This window comes from Equus asinus, chromosome 22 (genome assembly GCF_041296235.1).
Source record: "Equus asinus isolate D_3611 breed Donkey chromosome 22, EquAss-T2T_v2, whole genome shotgun sequence".
NCBI classification, from domain to species: domain Eukaryota; kingdom Metazoa; phylum Chordata; class Mammalia; order Perissodactyla; family Equidae; genus Equus; species Equus asinus.
In genome coordinates, this window is record NC_091811.1 from 55509627 (window position 1) to 55528919 (window position 19293).

Sequence of the window (19293 nt, forward strand, 5' to 3'; positions counted from 1 at the left end):
CTGGGTGGCTTTGGGGAGAAGAAGAAAAGAAAAAAAAACATTGGCAACAGATGTCAGCTCAGGTGCCAATCTTAAAAAAAAAAATAATTCTCAGGGTGCTGGTTTAGGCCACCAAAGTGACTGACCATGAAGTCCAAGCTGGCAGACGTGGAAATGAGTTCAGGAGGAAACTCACATGCTGGGAGAAAGAGAGGTTGAGTACAAAATCAATATTTAAGGAAGTAGAATGTTTACAGAAGCCAAAAGCAGTAAATCAGAAACCGGAAGTCCCAGATTATGGTCACAGCTCACTACTAACAAGCTGTGTATCCCTGGCAAAGATAAAATTTTCAGGGCCTGTTCTCCCCCTACCCTGGGTTAAAATATGTAAAATGCTAAGTAAGAACAGTGGCTTGCCTACAGTAAGCACTCTGCAATGATTTTAGCAATTATTCTCAAGTGTTTTAAAATTATATAGTATTTAAAAGACATATATGAAAAACACCAGGAAACCCCCACCCAATTTATTCAACAGACTACTACTAATACACTGTGTTTTTTCCTGATCCCACCGCCCCCTCACCCCCGCTTTTCCCTAGAGGTAACCACTATCTTGAATATTGTGTTTATCATTCTCTTTCCTTTAAAAAAAAAAAGTCATATTCCATGCTTGTATAGGGCCTCTTTCTTCATATGTAAGATGAAGCTTTGGATTAGGTGTTCTCCGAGCTCCTTTCCAGCTCTAAAAGTAGATGAGATCTGATAGCTGAATATCAAAGTTACATCCCTAACGGAACCATATCAACGCTTATTTTTCAAGGGTTTTATAAAGCTAACACACTGACTCTTCCATTGAAATCTCCAACCCAACACAAGGATATCTCAATGGAGCTTCTAATCTCAAGATCAAGACTTTCCATCACTTTCAATTTGCACCTGTTACAAAGTTCTACTCTAGAGAAAACCAATACAAGGAGCTAAATAATCTAATTCCTGACCTTGTCCAATGAAAACCTGAAATCCAAGCCTCAGAAAATAGAACTGAAACAGATAAACTGGGAAAGCATACTTTATTTCAGTGACAATTATTTTAATACTAATTAAGAGGCATGGTTGGGTTCATATGCAGTTTTTCATACAATCTGGAATTATTTCCTCCATATACACATATGTAAAATAAAACAACTAAACTTGTCTTTATGTTTCCTCAAAGGCTCTTAGACTATTTTATTTTCATATAAAACAGTCTTCAAATAAGGCAAACACAAGTGCAAATCTGCTGACCATACGGTTGTTCTCTAGGGTGACTGTCCGGCTTAGGATGCTGTTCTTCCTAGCTATAAACAGTCTTAGATTTTATATTTGTCTCAACGCTCACTACCAGTTATAGGAGTTAAGAGAATTCGACATGCAGTGGGAGTGCTGTATAAAGGGTGAATGCCCTGTGCATACACAGGCTGCATTTATCAGATCTCAGTATGGCTGGAAAAGAAAGTCAGCTGAGACTGTTGGTGTGAGGTCACAGGTTGACGTGTCTTCAATGGCCTTGAAGAAGCCATGACTGTAAAGTAGGATGGGGATATGTTCTGAACCTTAGCAGTCCTAGGAAGACAGTGATCAAGAGAATGAGCGGTCACTGCAGTGTTTTCCTCATGGAATGTAGGGTTTTCCTTATTCTACCCATTGAATTGGCACAAGAAAATGAATATTTTCTTAAAGGTCTCTTCTTCGCAAGGTCAGTCCTGTTGCTATCATTTAAAATGTAGTAAGCAAGTCACCTTGATTTTTATAACCTGCCTCTGTGAAAATGGTAATAGTAAGTATAACGTTATCTCCTGTTTCTGCCTACTTTGGAGCTTGATAAGAATCGTGAAGAGTACAACTAAAGGACTTTAAGAATGCCAGTATAGCTATCTACATGTTCTCTAAGAGACTAATGCAAGCAGGTACTGTTTTGCCTCACCAAGAAAGGGTATTGCAGCACATTATTTGAAATTACATCCAGAGACTCTCCTGGTTTAGCTCAGGTACAGCTACCAGGAGAGCTAAGCATCATTAATTACCTACATTTGTTTATTCCTGGTAAGAACATTTGCAAATCATAACGGCACTTCTAGAACTCCTACAGAGAAAGGCAATCTTCCAAAAAAAATCCTTTCCTTGGGGTAGAGTATGGAAACCCTGGATAAGAGCAAAATGCAGGACTCAAAGACTGTCTGGGCTAAGTGTTTGGAACACTTCTGCATTTAACCTTTAACTATAACACTTGACTAACTGAAATTAAGGTAGAATATTCAACTGTTTACATTCCAAAGAGAGGGTATCCTCTGAAAAATAAGCTCTCAAAGAGAAGTAAGCTTCTCCTCCCAACTTCTGACAGAAGTAGTAGAGTTAAATAGTCACTTCTTTGTTCTAGTTTTTGGCAATCTCCAAAAATCTCCAGCAAACTAAATCCAGTCTAGTGAATCCCAGGCCCAATTAAAATCCTAAACAGTCTCTGAAAGCTCCTGGACCAAACTAGCTGCCTTAATCACTAGTTTCCTAAAGAAACAACAGGATTGTCTATTTTGTGAGCTAACGAAATTAACACAGGTTGGCATTCTCCTATAAGTGAGTGCTAGTCACACGCCAAAGGTCAGATGTTTTGTGATTAAGTTCTTGTAGTTGTGAGCAAAGAAGCAGCCCCCTAAGGTGATAAAATAAGGTTTTTCAAGAATGATAGATGTTAGCCTATCTCATCCCTTTAGCTATTTTAAAAACACAAAGTAACTACTTTCTATTTTATTCTCTTGTTGAGCTGTATTCAAGCAGCTAATTCTTTGCAATGAGACTCACATTCTCGCTTGTTTTTCCTAAACTAGGTAGGAATTGTGGGTTACGAGCACAGACAGTTTTACTCTGTCATCACCCAAACAAATGAAATCAAAAGGGTTTTATACGTTCCAGTAATAAGACTATTTTTAAATTAAGTTGTTGTGAAGTGTTGATTGATAAACATAAGTGACCAGAATTACAAGCATAATGCGTGTTTTTTCCCCTCCTTAATATATTACCACCCTCTCCAAAAGAAATGGTCTTGTTTTTCACTTAAGATCACACAGCTAGAAGCAGAAATACTATTGTACTGTGGCTTATCTTGAACCTGTTTTTAGAGATTGGAACTAAATAAACAGAGAGCTCTGCTTCATTAGGAGAGAATCCTGTTTTGCGTAAAACACTGGAAGGAGACATTCCACACCAGCCCACTCCCTCTTATCTGCTCCTTACCAACAATGCTAGAGAGATCATTTTTGGAATTGTCAGTATGCTTCATCCAAGTCCCTATCTATACCAGATCCCAAATCCCACCCAATGCCAGACAGTTTTAAAACCAAACCAAACCTGAAAATAACGAAACAAAAAAGAAAACAAAAATAATCCAAACAAACAAAACACTGGTCTGGGGAGATTAAGAAGCCTCCTTGTAAGGGGCGACCAACTGTTAGGATAGTCAGAGACTGGGGTGTTTCAGAAATCTATCTTGTTATATACACATTCCAGGGCAGTCAACAGAGCCCTCACACATTCAAGCTTTGCAGTTTAATCAAATTTCACACACAAGTGGAAAATCGCTCTCTTCTCCACAGGTACACTGGTTCCTCCCCTCCATCCAACCTTCACTCCAACCTAGTCTGACAGTAGTACAATTTCTAGCTGGGATGTGGGAGAGAGAAAAGAAGCAAAGGAAACCTACCCTAGGTTGGAAACATTCAGGGAGCAAGATGTACTAAAGATTCTAAACAAGAATGGGGTATTTTGCTATGTAAATGCTATCAACATCTTGGAGATTCTGGATAAACAGATGCACTGATCAGAAAAGGCCATTCCTATAAATGCTAAAAAGAATTTGGTCCATGTGTGTCAGAGAACACAAATACACAGTTTCTTTTTCCAACCCAAGTTTCTAGCCTGCTTCAGTTGGATCCTTTAGGATAACTTTAAATGATGATGTTTCACTAATGTGGAATGGGATGTGATTTCTGATCTTGGGGCTGCAAGTATTTAACCAAACTATCAAGCTATCTACATCAATGGTTTATTTGAAACAGTTCTTCTGAGTATGAAGGTTCTTTCTTGCATCAAATGAGTGAGGACTCTAAGGGGGGGGAGAAAAAAAGGTACTTGTCAGTTTGAAAGTCACAGGCAGTTTATCTTTCTATAATTAGATTAGGAGGAAAAAAAATGAAGAACTCACTGGTAGCAGGAAGAAGCAAGAGTCTTCCAGGGTCTGGCATCTGCAAGGAAACAGAAAAAAAAAAAAAAAAAAAAAGAGTTCTTAGTTCCTTTCAATGACAAAAGCACCAAATACAACTGACAAAGGGCCACACGACCACAAGTCAATTAAAACCTCTCGGTCCGCTGGAGAAATCTGCTGCTGTTAGTGGCAGAACACCACGTGACTTCTGGCCTTTGGCTCTTTAGTGCCACTCAGCACACAGAAACTGATTAATTGAATTAAAAACATTCTACCGAGAGATCAATGTACATTTCTTGTGTCAACAGTTTCACAAGTGAGGAGAAAATCAGAATTGACTATCCAGGTAATTGACTCCTCCAGACAATTCTGGATAAATTCCAATTAACTTACATTGATCTTTTTCTCTTCTTATATACTCTACCTCATTAATTCAAGATTTTTGGAGCTGTTATAATGTATGCTAGGGGAACAAAAATATGATATTATCTGCTTTTGAGACACCTATCCAGTAAAAACTGAGCTGTTGATAAAAACAAATGGTATAAAGCACATTAAGAGAAAGGTGAACAAATTCTTTTCATGTATGTGCATTCAAAAAAATCTCCACCCACCCTTAAGTCCCTTAAGGGAGTAAGTCATGTCTTCTATTTTTTTTGTATCCTTCCAAAGAAACTAGAGAATTCTGCAACAACAGGCATTCAAAAAAATGATGCTTTGTTTTTATTAAGAAGATAAGGAGGTCTGTGGCTGTTTAAGGATTCTTACCTAACCTAGGATCTTTTTCCTGTTCCTCAAGGGTTATACAGAAAAACAAATTTTCAGCGTGTAAAGAATTTAACAGTATTGGGGCTGGCCCCGTGGCATAGTGGTTAAGTTCGCACGCTCTGCTTCGGCAGCCCAGGGTTTCACCGGTTTGGATCCTGGGCGCAGACCTGGCACTGCTCGTCAGGCCGTGTTGAGGCATCATCCCACGTGCCACAACTACAAAGACCCACAACTAAAATATACAACTATGTGCTGGGGGGATTTGGGGAGAAAAAGCAATTAAAAAAAAAAAAGCTTGGCAACAGTTGTTACCTCAGGTGCCAATCTTAAAAAAAAAAAAGAATTTAACAGCAAAGAGTTAAGCTCCAAAGGAGAGAAGTGTCTAGTCTTAAGTGCAGAGAACTAAGTTTCTCCTAGACTTTCACCTTAGAGTAGCCATTTTCACTAGGTAGCTATCTATACTGTATGAGCACCAAGCATGCTGTGCAGTGTGTCAGAGAAGGATTCAAAGTTCACCATTTATCCAGGTCTGTGTGTACTTTCCTGACACACCCCAGTGCCGTTGCCTCTCTTTCCCTTCTGGGGCAAAATCCAATTTTCTGGCTTCCAGATTTATTTAACAATTTGATGTCAGAACCTACTAAGAAAAATGGCAGTACCTAGAAGCAACTGATAAATATTATGGTCCATAGCTAAGGAGTGTTTACTTTTAGAATCTCCTTTCTGCTTTTCACCAGAAGAAACATGTTTTGGTACAAAATGAACCCTAAGTCACAGAAGATCCATCTGCTTCACTGTCCAGAGAAAGTGAATGGACCGGAAGGCAACAGGGCAATTACTCATTCATTCAATAAACATTCACTGCAGGCCTACTATCTGCAAGGCAGTGCGGATATAATCCCAGTCCCAGCCTAATAATATCCCTTTTTCCAGGAGCAATGTGGCTGGGACACCACAGCCAACACAGCATTTGAAGCATCAAACTTGGCTCTTCTATGGGTACCTATGGTAAACCTTAAGGAAGGGCTTCACCTGTGAAAAGTAAAAGATTTTGGTCTCTTCATATGGCTTGTGTGAGGTTCTGCTAAATCAAATATTCAGATAAGATCAACAGTACAAGGCTCTTAGAGACCCAAAACTTTTTAAGTGCTCATTAAAAAGAGGATGAAGTTTTTGATGAGTGTTAAACTGTACTGAATTGCAGAGCAGTGAAGCACAGCTGTCTGATTAATCTCAGTCCATTAAAGAGGCGTGAGAGATCTAGAATGCAACTTTGATAAAAAAAAAAAAAAAGGAAAAAGGCAATGTGCACTAATGCTAGGGAAAGCAACTTGGCATCTTAACAGAATTCTAATTTAACCAGTAAATGCCTAGTCATTAGCTTGTGAAGCCATAAAAGAGGCTATATACTTAAAAAACACAGGCACACACAAAGCTTTAATTTGGTACCATAATCTAAAAGAAAATTGGACCCAAATTGCTTTATGTCCAGTTAAATCTTGCTACCATCTGAAGAGACAGTGAAATAAAACTGAAACACTTACTTGATGAGATAGATATTCAGTTACTGTGCATTTCCATCTATGGAGTAGAAATATTTCAAAATAAATACACCATGTCAATTGAAATTCACTCCATCCTCTATTCTTACTAAACACAAAGGAGTTATTCCTGGGGTATACTAAATTACAACATAAAAGTAGAATTTAAAATTAGTATTGAATTCTACTCAAGAGCATGGGAAAAGAAAACAGTCCTTTACCTATCAAGCCTTTTGGCATACGATTTGGTGATCTCATTTTTTGGGAAACGCAAGTATCCAAAAGGAAATGTTTTAAAGGGAATCCTCTAGCCACCTAAAAATTAGCTCAAACAGTAGCAAAGAGAGAAATCAAGGTAATTTGAATTTGGGGGCGACATTAGGAAAAGAAAGTTTGTATTAAATAAAAATCACAATATCTTGAGTATTTCCTATATGAGAATTCCTTTACCAGGGTGGTATGATATGAATTTAGTAGCTGTTCACTCAGCATGGCCTCTGATATCTAGGGAAGATATGTGAATACCATTCTTATGCTGGATCTTATGACTTATTAATTTCATTTTGTCTCTATCCATTTCCTTTTAGGTCCCTGAAATCCAACTTCTAATCCCAATTCCTTATTGATATTATGCTTTGAAAGTCAGGGATGACTTTCTTCTAGTCAAAAGCAATAGCCTTTTTATTAGTCCCTAAATTTCCCGATGGTATTTCATGTCAGTGGTCAACCATCTTGAAAATATTCTTTTGGCTTCTGTGATCCTGAACTTTCCTGTTCATAATTTCCTGCTACTAACCAGAGCCAGGACTAGGGTGAAGTGAGTGAGGTGCTTAGGGTGCAAAACTTCAGGAGACACTCACTCTCAGGGTTACATGAGTGCAAGGTGTTCAGATTGAACATGGTGTTGAATCATCAAAATCAATGGTATTTAGCACAATGAAAAGAGTAAAAGCACTTTGCCTCTATTTCACTTACTGTTTTTCCATGGCAGAACATACGGCAGAGACTTGGGAACGCGCATGCCTGAAGCCAGGTTGCTCTTATGTTCCATAACTATGTTGCTTGCAGGGCTGCAAAAAGAAAGACAGATTGACTATGTCAGCATATCTGTATTCTTCAGGCAGGCACATATAAGACAATCAAAATGTGTTTTTCCTAATTTGGAGGAAAACAACAACCTACATTCTGAAATGTAAACACATTTCCATCAAAACAGTCTTGCAATCAGAATGATTACCACTTCTCTGGAAAGCTCTCTGTTCAGTACAGGCATTATGATGGGTCTAACCATTTTCATTTTCCAGAAATTGAGATAAACAGCAATGCCATCTACTGTTCAGTTGTATGACAGGCTCATCAACTCACTCAATAAATGTAAGAGACAAAATAAAATGCCAAGACAACCAAACCAAAGGTAACAAATCTCATAGAACTGAGGTAAAATTACAATTGTGCGAATGCAATTCATCGTTAAGGATTTCTATCTCAGTGCACACACAAAATAAGGTACATTTACTAACTGACTTCAGGAACTAAGACGTAAAAATTGATAAGCATTCTATTTGGGGAAAAAAATAAAGTCTAGCATTTCATTCCTTCATTTTCTAACCCAGAAATATTCTCGTTTGGGTTTGAAACTTGATCTTCTAAGGTGTGAAGATTTCTCATCTTCAAAGATGAGAGAAATCTTATAGATTTAAACTAGATACAAAATCAGTAGGAAGAAGAAGTACATTTTTTTCCCTACCCAACAGGTACTCTGGATTGCCCACTATCAAATCAAGAACTTTTTTTTTTAGAGAAAGATTAGCCCTGAGCCAACATCTGTTGCCAATCCTCCTCTTTTTGCTGAGGAAGACTGGCCCTGAGCTAACATCCGTGCCCATCTTCCTCTACTTTATACGTGGGACGCCTACAACAGTATGGTGCCATGTCTGCACCCGGGATCTGAACCAGCGAACCCCGGGCTGCTAAAGTGGAACGTGCGCACTTAACCGCTGCGCCACTGGGCTGGCCCCCAAATCAAGAACTTTTTTTTTTTTTTTAAAGATTTTATTTTTTTCCTTTTTCTCCCCAAAGCCCCCCGGTACATAGTTCTATATTCTTTGCTGTGGGTCCTTCTAGTTGTGGCATGTGGGACGCTGCCTCAGCGTGGTTTGATGAGCAGTGCCATGTCTGCGCCCAGGATTCGAACCAACGAAACACTGGGCCGCTTGCAGCGGAGCACGCGAACTTAACCACTTGGCCACGGGGCCAGCCCCATCAAATCAAGAACTTTTAAGATTACTTTTACCTTAGACACTAGATACCTAGAGTAAAAATCATCCATGTGGTATAGCTGGAGAATTTTTTCAAAGCATTAAAATAATGTGAACCTAACAAAAAACCCAACTAAGACATAAGAATGCCTGGCGCCACTGTCTCCCTTCTAGACTATAAGCTAGCATTTTTGTGTTCCCACAGTGGTTAACACAAAGCATGTGATCTTTTTATGAATCAAGGAATAAATAAGGAAAAAAACCCACCAAAACAATATCTAGACTAAGTTACCACCAAGTAACATCATCAAGAAAAGAGGCCAATTCATGCTTTGCTGGCTTCTTTTGGTAACACAGCACTTTGATTTTGGGAGGCGGTGCTGGGAACGAGACCTGTTCTTTTACCTGTTGTTGCCACAGTAGTTGGTTGTACCCCAGACAAATGGGGTGCTGGTCTGTTCCCACAAATCTGCCAAAGCAAAACATAGTTTGTGTTACTACTAGGTAAGACACTTGTTCGTGCTAGTTGAATTTGTAAGACAGGAAGTAATACATCCAAGTTTAGAGAAGTAAAAATTGATCAAGTACCTGCCTAAGTGACACAGTAGCAGGAATTTAATTGAAGGATATAAACACAAGCAACATAAATAATAATAAACATGTCTAGTAACAACCGAACACAGATGGTCCAACACAATTTATGGAAAAAAACAGATATAAGAAGTGCTTTTACCAATCAAGAGAGATAGGTTGTTCCATGTGTCTGCACAACAATACAAATGTGCTCATTTTGGGGCCCAATAAAAATAAGGCGTTTTGAACAATGTATTTGTTCATAGAAAAGGAAAATCTTCCTTTTGTCTAAAGCAAATGACTTGAGATTTAGACATTGTGAGGAAAAAGATGTAGAGGCCCTTCACCTTTATCCCAGTCTTCATCACAAGGAGGGCACTGCCATGTACTCTCAGCCAGAGTCTCTTGTCCAAGGTTCCTGGTTTGGTTGACTACAAGAGAGATTCTGACGTAAGAAGGGGACATTGCCGAGTTACATTTAAAGGGGTTAGTGGCTTAAAAGTTTGCACGGTAGCCTAATGGGTCTTTGTTTCTGAAAAATGGATGGTATGAAAGCTAAACAGAGAGGTCTTATCTCCTTGCTGACAGAAGACAAGAAATAGAAGCAGAAATAAAGATGTTTACCACGTCTATGGCAATAAAAGGATTTTTATTGTTGATGAATTATTAGTAAAATGAATCAGGTTGTTCAGAAGAGAAAGTAGTCTGACAAACACAACCTGACAACATCTGCCGGTGAGATAAAAATCTGAGAGGCCGGCCCCAAGGCTGACTGGTTAAGTTCATGTGCTCCGCTTCCGCAGCCCAGGGTTCCCTGGTTTGGATCCTGGGCGTGGACCTACGCATCACTCATCAAGCCATGCTGTGGCGGCATCCTACACAGAACTAGAATGACCTACAACTAGGATATACAACTACATACTTGGGCTTTGGGGACAAAACAAAAGAGGAAGATCGGCAACAGACGTTAGCTTAGGGCCAATCTTTCTCACCAAAAAGTGAAAAAAAAAACCCAACCCCAAAAACCCACAAAACTCAAAGGCAGAAAAATATTGTTCTTCTGAAATGATGAAAGTCAAAAATCAAGGTGACAATGTAGCATAATGCAAATGTGAAGGAGCTAAACCTTAGGACTGAAACATTTTAGCTAGTCAGTCAGTCATACCAACATCTTGCTCAATACAACTTTTGTCATCACAGCTCGAGATATGATGACTGATTTCGGCCCGAGGAACCTGGTGGCGAGCATTGAAGGGACAAGTAGCCAATTTGTTTGCAACATCAGGATGATTCTGTGGAACGAAAATTAAGAAGTCTGTCAGTTCTTTGGATCTCTTAAAGTCCAAAGGAGGCAGCTCAGCCTTACTCTATAAATGGCTTCTCTAAAATCTCTTAATAACTTGTGGCTTCACTATAGTAGGTAAACTCATAGTAGAAAATTAAGAGGGATTATTTATCACTCATACAGACCATATAGACATTACTTCAAAATCATCAAAATGTTAAGTCTGTTTGTTGTGACTGTAGAGACTGACAACAGATATTCTGGTGACATTGGCTTATATGGAAGTAAACAGTGAATTTAGGATTGGGCATTGGAACCATATCTTCTCCCCCCGTTTATTTCTCAGGGTTATAAGATTCAGGTAATGGTAGAGCTCTCTGGATGTCTTTGAAAGCTGGTATTCAGGATGAACAGTAACATTAAAGCCCACTCTTAGTCTGCACTGCAGTAGTGGCCCTGCTATTGTAAAACAATGAGTGCTAGAAAATAGCTGTGGGAAGGGAGCCTCAGAAGAGGCAAACCAATGATTTTTCAGATTAACACAGGAATGTTTATTTACAGTAATGATGCCTGAAATGAGGCTCTGAACAATTTGACCTTTATTTCACTAAGGAAAAGCCAAAATGATAGAGTCTACTTTGCTGACCAAGATCGTATTTTAAAACAAAACAAGAAAACAAAGTGTTGAATATCACCTACACCCTATGGTAAATATACCTCTAGTTAAGAAATTTATTTATTAGGAGAAGCAACAGATATATCACAAATGATACCCAAATAAAAACAATGTGAAGTGGGGAGAAGGCTGGAAAGAAATAGAGGATGGAGAAAATTGGGAGGGCAGTCATCTCCACAATTTCATAAGGGATGTCAGGCATTCCAACGCAAAAATTTTGTGGCCCAAGATTGAGAGCATTAAAACAGGGGAGTCATGACAATGTCTTTCTACTGCCTGGCTCCTTTCCCAACCTTTATCCTTGGATATTTGAGAGGCTAGGGGAGAAAGTTGTGGTGGCATCTGCTGGTCCGTACTGTCCAGGTTCAACCTTAAGGGATCCTTGCTCTAGGGATTACAGAGAGCTACAGAAATAATCAACAATGGCATTATAATTGTGTCTCCAGGACTGCAAAAGAAACACCCGTTAAAGGACGTTAATGCATACATGAATTGTATGCAGTTTGGATTAAATACCAAAATTGTTCTCCAAGCATAAATCCTGGCAGAACTCTGACCTCTGTATCTGACGTGTATTCTAACAAACCTTTCAAAGCACCTCAATGAATATACCGGCATTAAAGGAGTTTACATCAGCAAAGTGTACAGAGTGACCAGAGAAAAAAACTCTGATGAGTTGTTTTTTTTCCCCCAAAGATGCTGTTGAAACCTGGAGAAAGTTACTTCTAGGAATAATCTTTTCTTGGGCTAACTGTTCAACTTCTCTAAAATTTATAAACAAAAAAATCAGAAGTGTACCATAGCACTCACTCCTTAATAGGATAATAAAAACAGCAAATTCACAAGTCAAGAGGGATTTCTCATTGCTAGCAAAAATTAGTGTTTCCTTTGTTTTATGAAGGGTGGGAAGACTCCAGAGAAGCTGTTTATAAAGTGCCAAAACAAGAAAAAACTTATTTACCCAAGAAATAAACTCCTTTCTATAAATGTTATTATTTAACACAAAGATAGAATCCCAAAACAATTCTGGCATTCAATTAAAACATTTATGCTGAAATTATTTGATATTTACAAAATTTAGCTTTTTAAAAACTCAGGAGGGCATTACAGGGCAAATTATGAAAATAATACCCTACCTTTCTGCACTTGACAAGATGATAAGGAAATCTGCAGGCCCTGATCTGGTGGTTTTTATCATAGGGGCATTGCAATAGCTTTTCAGGGTCCAGGGAATCGACTGAAAGAGAGAAAAACAGGATAACTATAAAGCTTAACAGGCCAAGGTAAAATTACAGTATTCCAGGTACACTGGAATTTTCAACAGAATCTGTAAGAATAGAACAAGGCAATTTAACAACTTGGAATTTTTTAAAAAGGGTGACCAAACATTTGAAAATGAAAATGTAACTCTGAAAAGACAAAACTGTGCTATTATTGAACCTTAATAAGTCCAGCAAAACCAGCAATCATGGGATGGGGTCTTAGTTCATATTTGGTCGTACACAAACATTGTTTTTTTTTTTAAGATTTTATTTTTTTCCTTTTTCTCCCCAAAGCCCCCCGGTACATAGTTGTATATTCTTTGTTGTGGGTCCTTCTAGCTGTGGCATGTGGGATGCTGCCTCAGCGTGGTTTGATGAGCAGTGCCATGTCCGCGCCCAGGATTCGAACCAACGAAACACTGGGCCGCTTGCAGTGGAGCGCGCGAACTTAACCACTCAGCCACGGGGCCAGCCCCACGTTGTTCTTTTTATTGTTGGTTATACTTACTATAAAACAAAAAGTTAAATGAAGTGACAGCCTCTTTCTCTTTTGTAAAAGTGATAATTCAGGGTCATTCCAATCTCTAGCTGGTCCAACCAGAGATTCCCAACCAGTATGCTGAAGTCTGGAATGGATGGTGTGCCAATAAACTGATATGAGGGTCCACTGCACTCATGTCCTCCCTATCCTCTACTAGTCCTAGAGAAAGTTGAGGGTAGTTAATCCTCTTCACCAATATCCCTGTCTACTAGTATGCCATGACATGAAAAAAGTTGGTAAGTACTGCTCTATACCACTATATGTTCTATGAAAGCTTGAGAAACATTAGTTGATAGATGATTTCTTTCTCATCTGTCTGCTTTAACTTACTACTGTTAAGTAGTTCCTGATCTTGGTTACTCTAGGCACCTCTCAAATGAAACCAATTATCTTTGTCAGATAGGTGGTTTTACTTTCCATATTTTGGAACACAGATGAGAAAAAGGAGAACTCTTTAATCTAGTGATCAAATCAGCCAGATTAAAAAATAGAATAATCTGCAAAAACAGAACCTCCTAAGATTAAGACAACTACAGGCACATGGAGCTGCTATGTGAAAGAAAGCCCTAACCTATATCATGCTACTTAAAACTACTCTTAGAAGACTATACTTTCAGGGATCATTTCCATAGTTCGCTACTAGAGGAGTTTCTCTGAACATGTAAAACTACCCTTAGGCTTTACAAGATGCCCAGGCTGAGCCCCAAATTTTAACAAGCCTGGTTAAGCAAGGGAAATTAAACGGTTAAGCACATTCTGAGTATATTATGAGGACAAGAGGTAACCTAATAAAATGCTGTTGCCACCGCTGAAGGCTATGATGAAAGTGAAATAAGATAAACAATTCACATTTGATAAGAAGCTTATAAACCAAGAGACTGCTATGAAAATCAGAAGCCAGTGGGAAATTGAAACAGACAGTTTCACTGAAAGAGCGGTAAACATGGAATAAATTGCTAACCACGATCGTGATGCAAATGAGCCAGAAAGGTGACTTGAAGGACAGAATGACTAGGAAGGAGAAAAGTCCTAGAGGACAGGCAGGCTTGTTATGCCAACCAGGCTCATCCTGATCAGCAATTTTTTCACACTCCTAAAGCTTCAGGACATGCAGACGGAGTTTACAGATGAAATTCTTATTAGTTTCCCTGCATTTAATCCATCTCATCACTAACAAATGTTAGGCCATGTCAGCAGCTGACAGACTGGACGTATCTTATGATTCATACACATTATACTGCCCGTACAGTGGCATACATCAGAGTTGATAATGGTAGCTTCCTACCAGAATGCTTCATTTCTTGGTCTCTGGTAACACAGGTCAGCTCTAAAGTGACTTTCTCGATTTAAAAAATTTTACTTTATTTTTAATTAAAAAATTAATGGCGACAAAATATCTAACAAAATCTACCATCTTAACCATTTTTAAATGTATAGTTCAGTAGTGTTAAGTATATTCACATTGTTGTGCAGCCAATCTCCAGAACTTTTTCACCTTGCAAAACTGAAACTCTATACCCATAAAACAACTCCTCTGCCTAACCCACGGCAAGCACTACTCTAGTTTTCATTTCTATGAGTTTGACTATTCTAGAGATGGGACTTCATGTAAGCGAAATCATCCAGCATTTGTCTGTGAGGGACTTATTTCACTCAGCATAACGTCCTCAGGCTTCATCCATATCGTAGCATGTGACAGGATCTGCTGTATCTGTTTTGCTATTTGCTTTTTGTTTCCTTAACACATCTTGGAGCTCCTTCTATGTCAGTACACACAAGGAATATTTAATTGCTGCATATGGATGTACCATCGATTCTTAATCAGTCCCGTTGCTGATGGACAGTTAGGTTGTTTCCAGTGTTTTACTACTATACACAATGCCCTGACTACCAACCTCGTGTATACTGCTCTGTGCACTGTATCAGTATTTCTCTCGGGCAGATGCTTAAGAGTGCTGCACTGAAGTATATGTGCATTTAAAGTTGTAATAATTACTATCAAATTACTCAGCAAAAATGCTGTCTGGCTTTCTGGGAATACAACTTAATTTGGAAAACAAAGCAGCCCGTTGACACGCTTCCTCCCGAATAGACTCAGTTATTCCTCACACTCAGATGGGGCCTAGAAGCCATGGTGCAAAATGGAGGAAACTTCATGAAAATAAGGAACTAGACTTGACAAAAGTGTGATCAGCTAAGAGGTAGAGCCCAAAGACAGAAGCTGGAGACCTCGAGGAATCTCTCAGATTAAGGTTAGAGTGTTAGGTCAATTTGGGAAAAAGGTCAAGTATTTTCTAAAGCAGAGTTTCTCAAACTTTACCATGATCCCCAGGTGTTAAATCACTTGGGGAATGTGTTAAAATGCAGATTCTGATTCAGTAGGTCTGAGATGGGGCCTGAGAGTGTGCATTTCTAACACACTCCCAGGTGATATTTTCCTAAGAAAAAAATTATAGCTGAAAAAAGTAACTAAAGAATGAGGGACATAAAGGGGACACGTTGCTTTCCAATTTAATAGAGCGTAGTAAGTTTTCAAGAATAAATATAAATCTGTCTCACATGGGAATTTCAGATTTTAATAAAAATATTTTTAAAAAATTAAACAAATAGGGGAGGGAGCCCTAAAGAAGATCAAGGAAGCATCAGCCTTCAAGATCAATGATTCTCAAGCGTGGTCCTCAGATCAGCAGCATCACCTGGGGACATGTTAGAAATGCACATTCTTGGGTCCCAGACCTCCTAATCAGAAATTCTGCAGGTGGGGTCTAGCAACCTGTGTTTTAACAAGCCCCCCAGGTGATTCTGGTGCATACTAAAGTTTGAAAACCTCTGTTGGAGATATTTAATAAAAACTACTTCCATGTAGTTTCTACATGTTGGTGATAAAGATTCTGTTGGACTCTTCCTTGAAGGTAGAATGGGACTAAAATATCCTTTAGTTGGAACTTTTTATTTTTAGATTGGCAACAGCTGTTAGCTCAGGTGCCAATCTTTTTTTTTTTCTCTTCTTCTTATCCTCCTCCCCAAATCCCCCCAGTACATAGCTGTATATTCTAGTTGTGAGTGCCTCTGGCTATGCTATGTAGGACGCTGTCTCAGCATGGCCTGATGAGTGATGCCATGTCCGCGCCCAGGATCCGAACCAGCAAAACTCTGGGCTGCCAAAGCAGAATGTGTGAACTTAACCACTCGGTCACGGGGCCAGAACTTATCAAGCATAAAGAGATTCTGAACAAGACAGCAAAGTGGGAAACAAAGCAGACCCTGTCGACAAGTTTCATCCACTCATTGACTCAGATGTTCCTCAAACTTGATCAGGGCCTTGTGGTATCAAGTAGGGCACAACATATAAACAACATATAAGACTCCGGTTCTGACTCTGTCCCTAACTATGTAACCTTCTATTTTCTCAGTTGTAAAATCTGAGTGTTAAATGAAATGATTTTTCAGGTCTCTCTTGGTTCTACACTTGTATGATTCTAGGTGCTGGCTCCCTTTTGACTTCTTGGGCCATCTAAGGTTCCTGGATCACTTGAGAAATAAGAATCCTTCCCGGGACTTCTTTAATCCTAAAAACTCAACGTGCATCACCATCATTATGTATTCCATATTATCCCTCAAAAGAGAAAGAAAACAGAGGTTACTATCTCTGTGTCATTAACAGGAGATAGTGAAGTCCTGAAGAACTAAAAAGGCTTCATTAAAAAAAATATAGTTTAACACAGGTGTTCCAACTGCTTTTTCAAAGTTTGATGACTTCTCATACCTATTACATTTCAAGAGTCTTATTTCAAATTTGGGCACTTCTATACATTACTATCACATTGATCTTCTCAGCAGTTTAGGGAGAGATGTGAATCTTTCCCAACACACTAAAAGTCTTGTCAGACATATAAAACTATATTAAGTAATTTAACTTATTTTTTAAAAGCAACAAGAAGCACATACTGTAAGTTTTTTCCATGTTGGAAATGAAGAAGCTGAATCCAAGTGCTGGAAAAAAACAAACAAACAGTGGTTCAGGGAATCGGAAACAAAATGTACCAAAAAGTAGCCCTAAGAAGCGGAGTCAAACTGGAATTGACGCTAACCAAGTTAAATACAAGAAACACTTAGCCTCTCCTCCCCCAAATATTTCCTCCCCTTTAAAGCATTCTTCACTACTTCGAAGCATTTTAACATCATTGCCTAATTCACAGTCTTGGAATAAATTCTAGGGCTCACAAATAGTTAAGAAAAACCAAATATGACTACTAATTTAAACTGCATTCAAGGGACAAGATGTCAGTCTTGTGGCACTTTTAAATGCCATTACAACAGCCTGTTTACCATCTATTAGGGTGTGATGCTAATTAACGTTAGTGGGGGCAAGACCACAACAGTACTGTTATTTACACTTCAGGATAAACACAGGAATAGGGCACTATTTTAAAGCTCTCCTCTCAAGTTCTGAAAAATACAGGACAGGCAGGCTGCCAGCCTTACTCTCCCCTGGGATCTGGAAATGCTGGAAGCCTATGTCAGACAGTATACACTTAATCCGTTCAATAAGCCCAGAGACATTCTAGTTTACCATGACTTTTCTTCAACATAATCAGGAAGTTCCAGTGATGCTTCACCTCCCCTCTCCCTCCAACCTCCTTTGCTAAAATAGGGAGAGTTGGTTATTTAAGTGTCTCCAGTTAATACTCATTCCCTCTATGCATTGAGGGAAAACTTCCGAATGTTAGGATTTAAGAAACTGTCCATTTTACGGATAAAACAGTCGTGAAAGAACAAGTCTGTACCAGATACGTGGACGATTAAAAGACAAGAAAAGTTTTTGTAGTTTGAATCCTCTTCTCCTAGAGATCCCGCCTATTGAACACTGTGATTAAACAAACTTGTCATTATGGGAAAGAATTAAAATTTATATAAAACCATCCCCCTAGGAAATTTCTGAAAATTGGCTAGATTTACAGCTCTTGTCTCCAGAGCAAGCTCTCCTTTGGCCCCTCATACAATTCCACAGTCCTTCCCCCCATTCTATGACATAAGCAGCCTTGGAACCTATGATAGGAAATCAGTGATCAGCCGGAACTCCACTTTGGCAATTTGCTGCAGAGCCCACTTGTTAACAACGATCCTTAGTGAAACTGTCATAAAAAACATTTTCCACGTCTGGATTAAGAAAGTCTGATCTTCCTTTTGACGTGTTTTACTTATACCCAGTTACTTGATACTTTTTCAATAAAAAGAAAAGAGGTTTGGAGGGAGGAACCAAGTATTATGTCCCTTGATTTTAAGGCATTTAGAGGAGTGATCAGCGCCAGATTCAGCATCTTGTACGAAGCCGCCTTATCCTTTGGGGCCAAAAAGATTAATTACGGTAGATTAGGCGCGTTGGAATCCAGAGCCTCATCCCTCAGCCGTGTCCATTTAAGGGTCTTCCACAGCAACCTGTCAGCAGGTGATTCTTTACCTTTTCCCTAGTACCGGGGCGCGGTGAGACGGACAAACTACACGAAGCGGTCAAGTCTGGGGGCTAGACGTAGTCTGAAGCAACTGGTTAAACTCTTAACAGAGCTGGGGGCTCAGTAAAACAATCGTTTTTCTTCCTTTAAACAAAACAATCAGAGTAGATTTCAGCAAAGGGACTAAACAGGAGAGGATGGGAAGGTGGCTAATTTAACAGTACGTAGACAAAGGGGGCAGGGAGGCCCTCGCGGGGACGAAGCGGAGGCGGAACCACCGGTAGGCAAACAAGAGGCGCTGGGAACTCACGAGGCCGAAGGCCATCAGCAGAGAAGGGAAAAGAGAAGATACTAGGTGGTGAAGGTACCCCAGGGCACTAAACGGGGGCTGCTGGAAGGCCCCAACCCATGGCCGGTCCCCTCTCCTACCTCAGTCAGACGAGCTCTCCCGGCGGCAGCCTTCGCCCGACATCCGGGCCCTAGCAACGCTCACTTCCGGCCCCCGACGCGCGGGGGGGCGGGGCCCCCACTTCCTGTCACGGAGGTCCAGCTTCTGGCCAGAACGTGGGGTTGGGGCTTCGCCGTGCGTCTTCTGGGCTCTCCCTTCTCGGATCTTCGTCGTCCCTGAGCCCGTCTTCTTTTAGCCCGTCCTCCTCTGGCCCCCAGAACGCTAGTGGCCGCCTTGCGTGGGTGGAACTCGCTGTGCATTCCCTGGGCTTTGTG

At 39.7% G+C, this 19293-nt stretch overlaps 1 protein-coding gene and 1 pseudogene across 2 annotated transcripts; one reads left to right on the forward strand and one right to left on the reverse strand.

Moving 5' to 3' along the window:
- Nucleotides 1-1032: 1032 nt before the first annotated feature.
- Nucleotides 1033-19098, reverse strand: GTSF1 (gametocyte specific factor 1). Of its 2 annotated transcripts, XM_044756179.2 has the most exons (11): nucleotides 19000-19060; nucleotides 18579-18714; nucleotides 17066-17110; nucleotides 12451-12551; nucleotides 10519-10645; nucleotides 9701-9784; nucleotides 9186-9249; nucleotides 7498-7592; nucleotides 6526-6562; nucleotides 4214-4253; nucleotides 1033-4114 (listed from the first exon to the last, which is right to left on the reverse strand). In XM_044756179.2, exons 3-9 carry the CDS (start codon nucleotides 17079-17081, stop codon nucleotides 6546-6548), a joined length of 504 nt encoding a protein of 167 aa, XP_044612114.1. In that variant the 5' UTR covers nucleotides 17082-17110; nucleotides 18579-18714; nucleotides 19000-19060; the 3' UTR covers nucleotides 1033-4114; nucleotides 4214-4253; nucleotides 6526-6545. The 2 variants fall into 2 exon arrangements, with proteins under 2 accessions (XP_044612114.1, XP_044612112.1); XM_044756177.2 differs by lacking the exon at nucleotides 18579-18714 and having other exon boundaries at nucleotides 19000-19098.
- Nucleotides 13719-13820, forward strand: LOC123280041 (small nucleolar RNA U3; annotated as a pseudogene).
- Nucleotides 19099-19293: the final 195 nt, after the last annotated feature.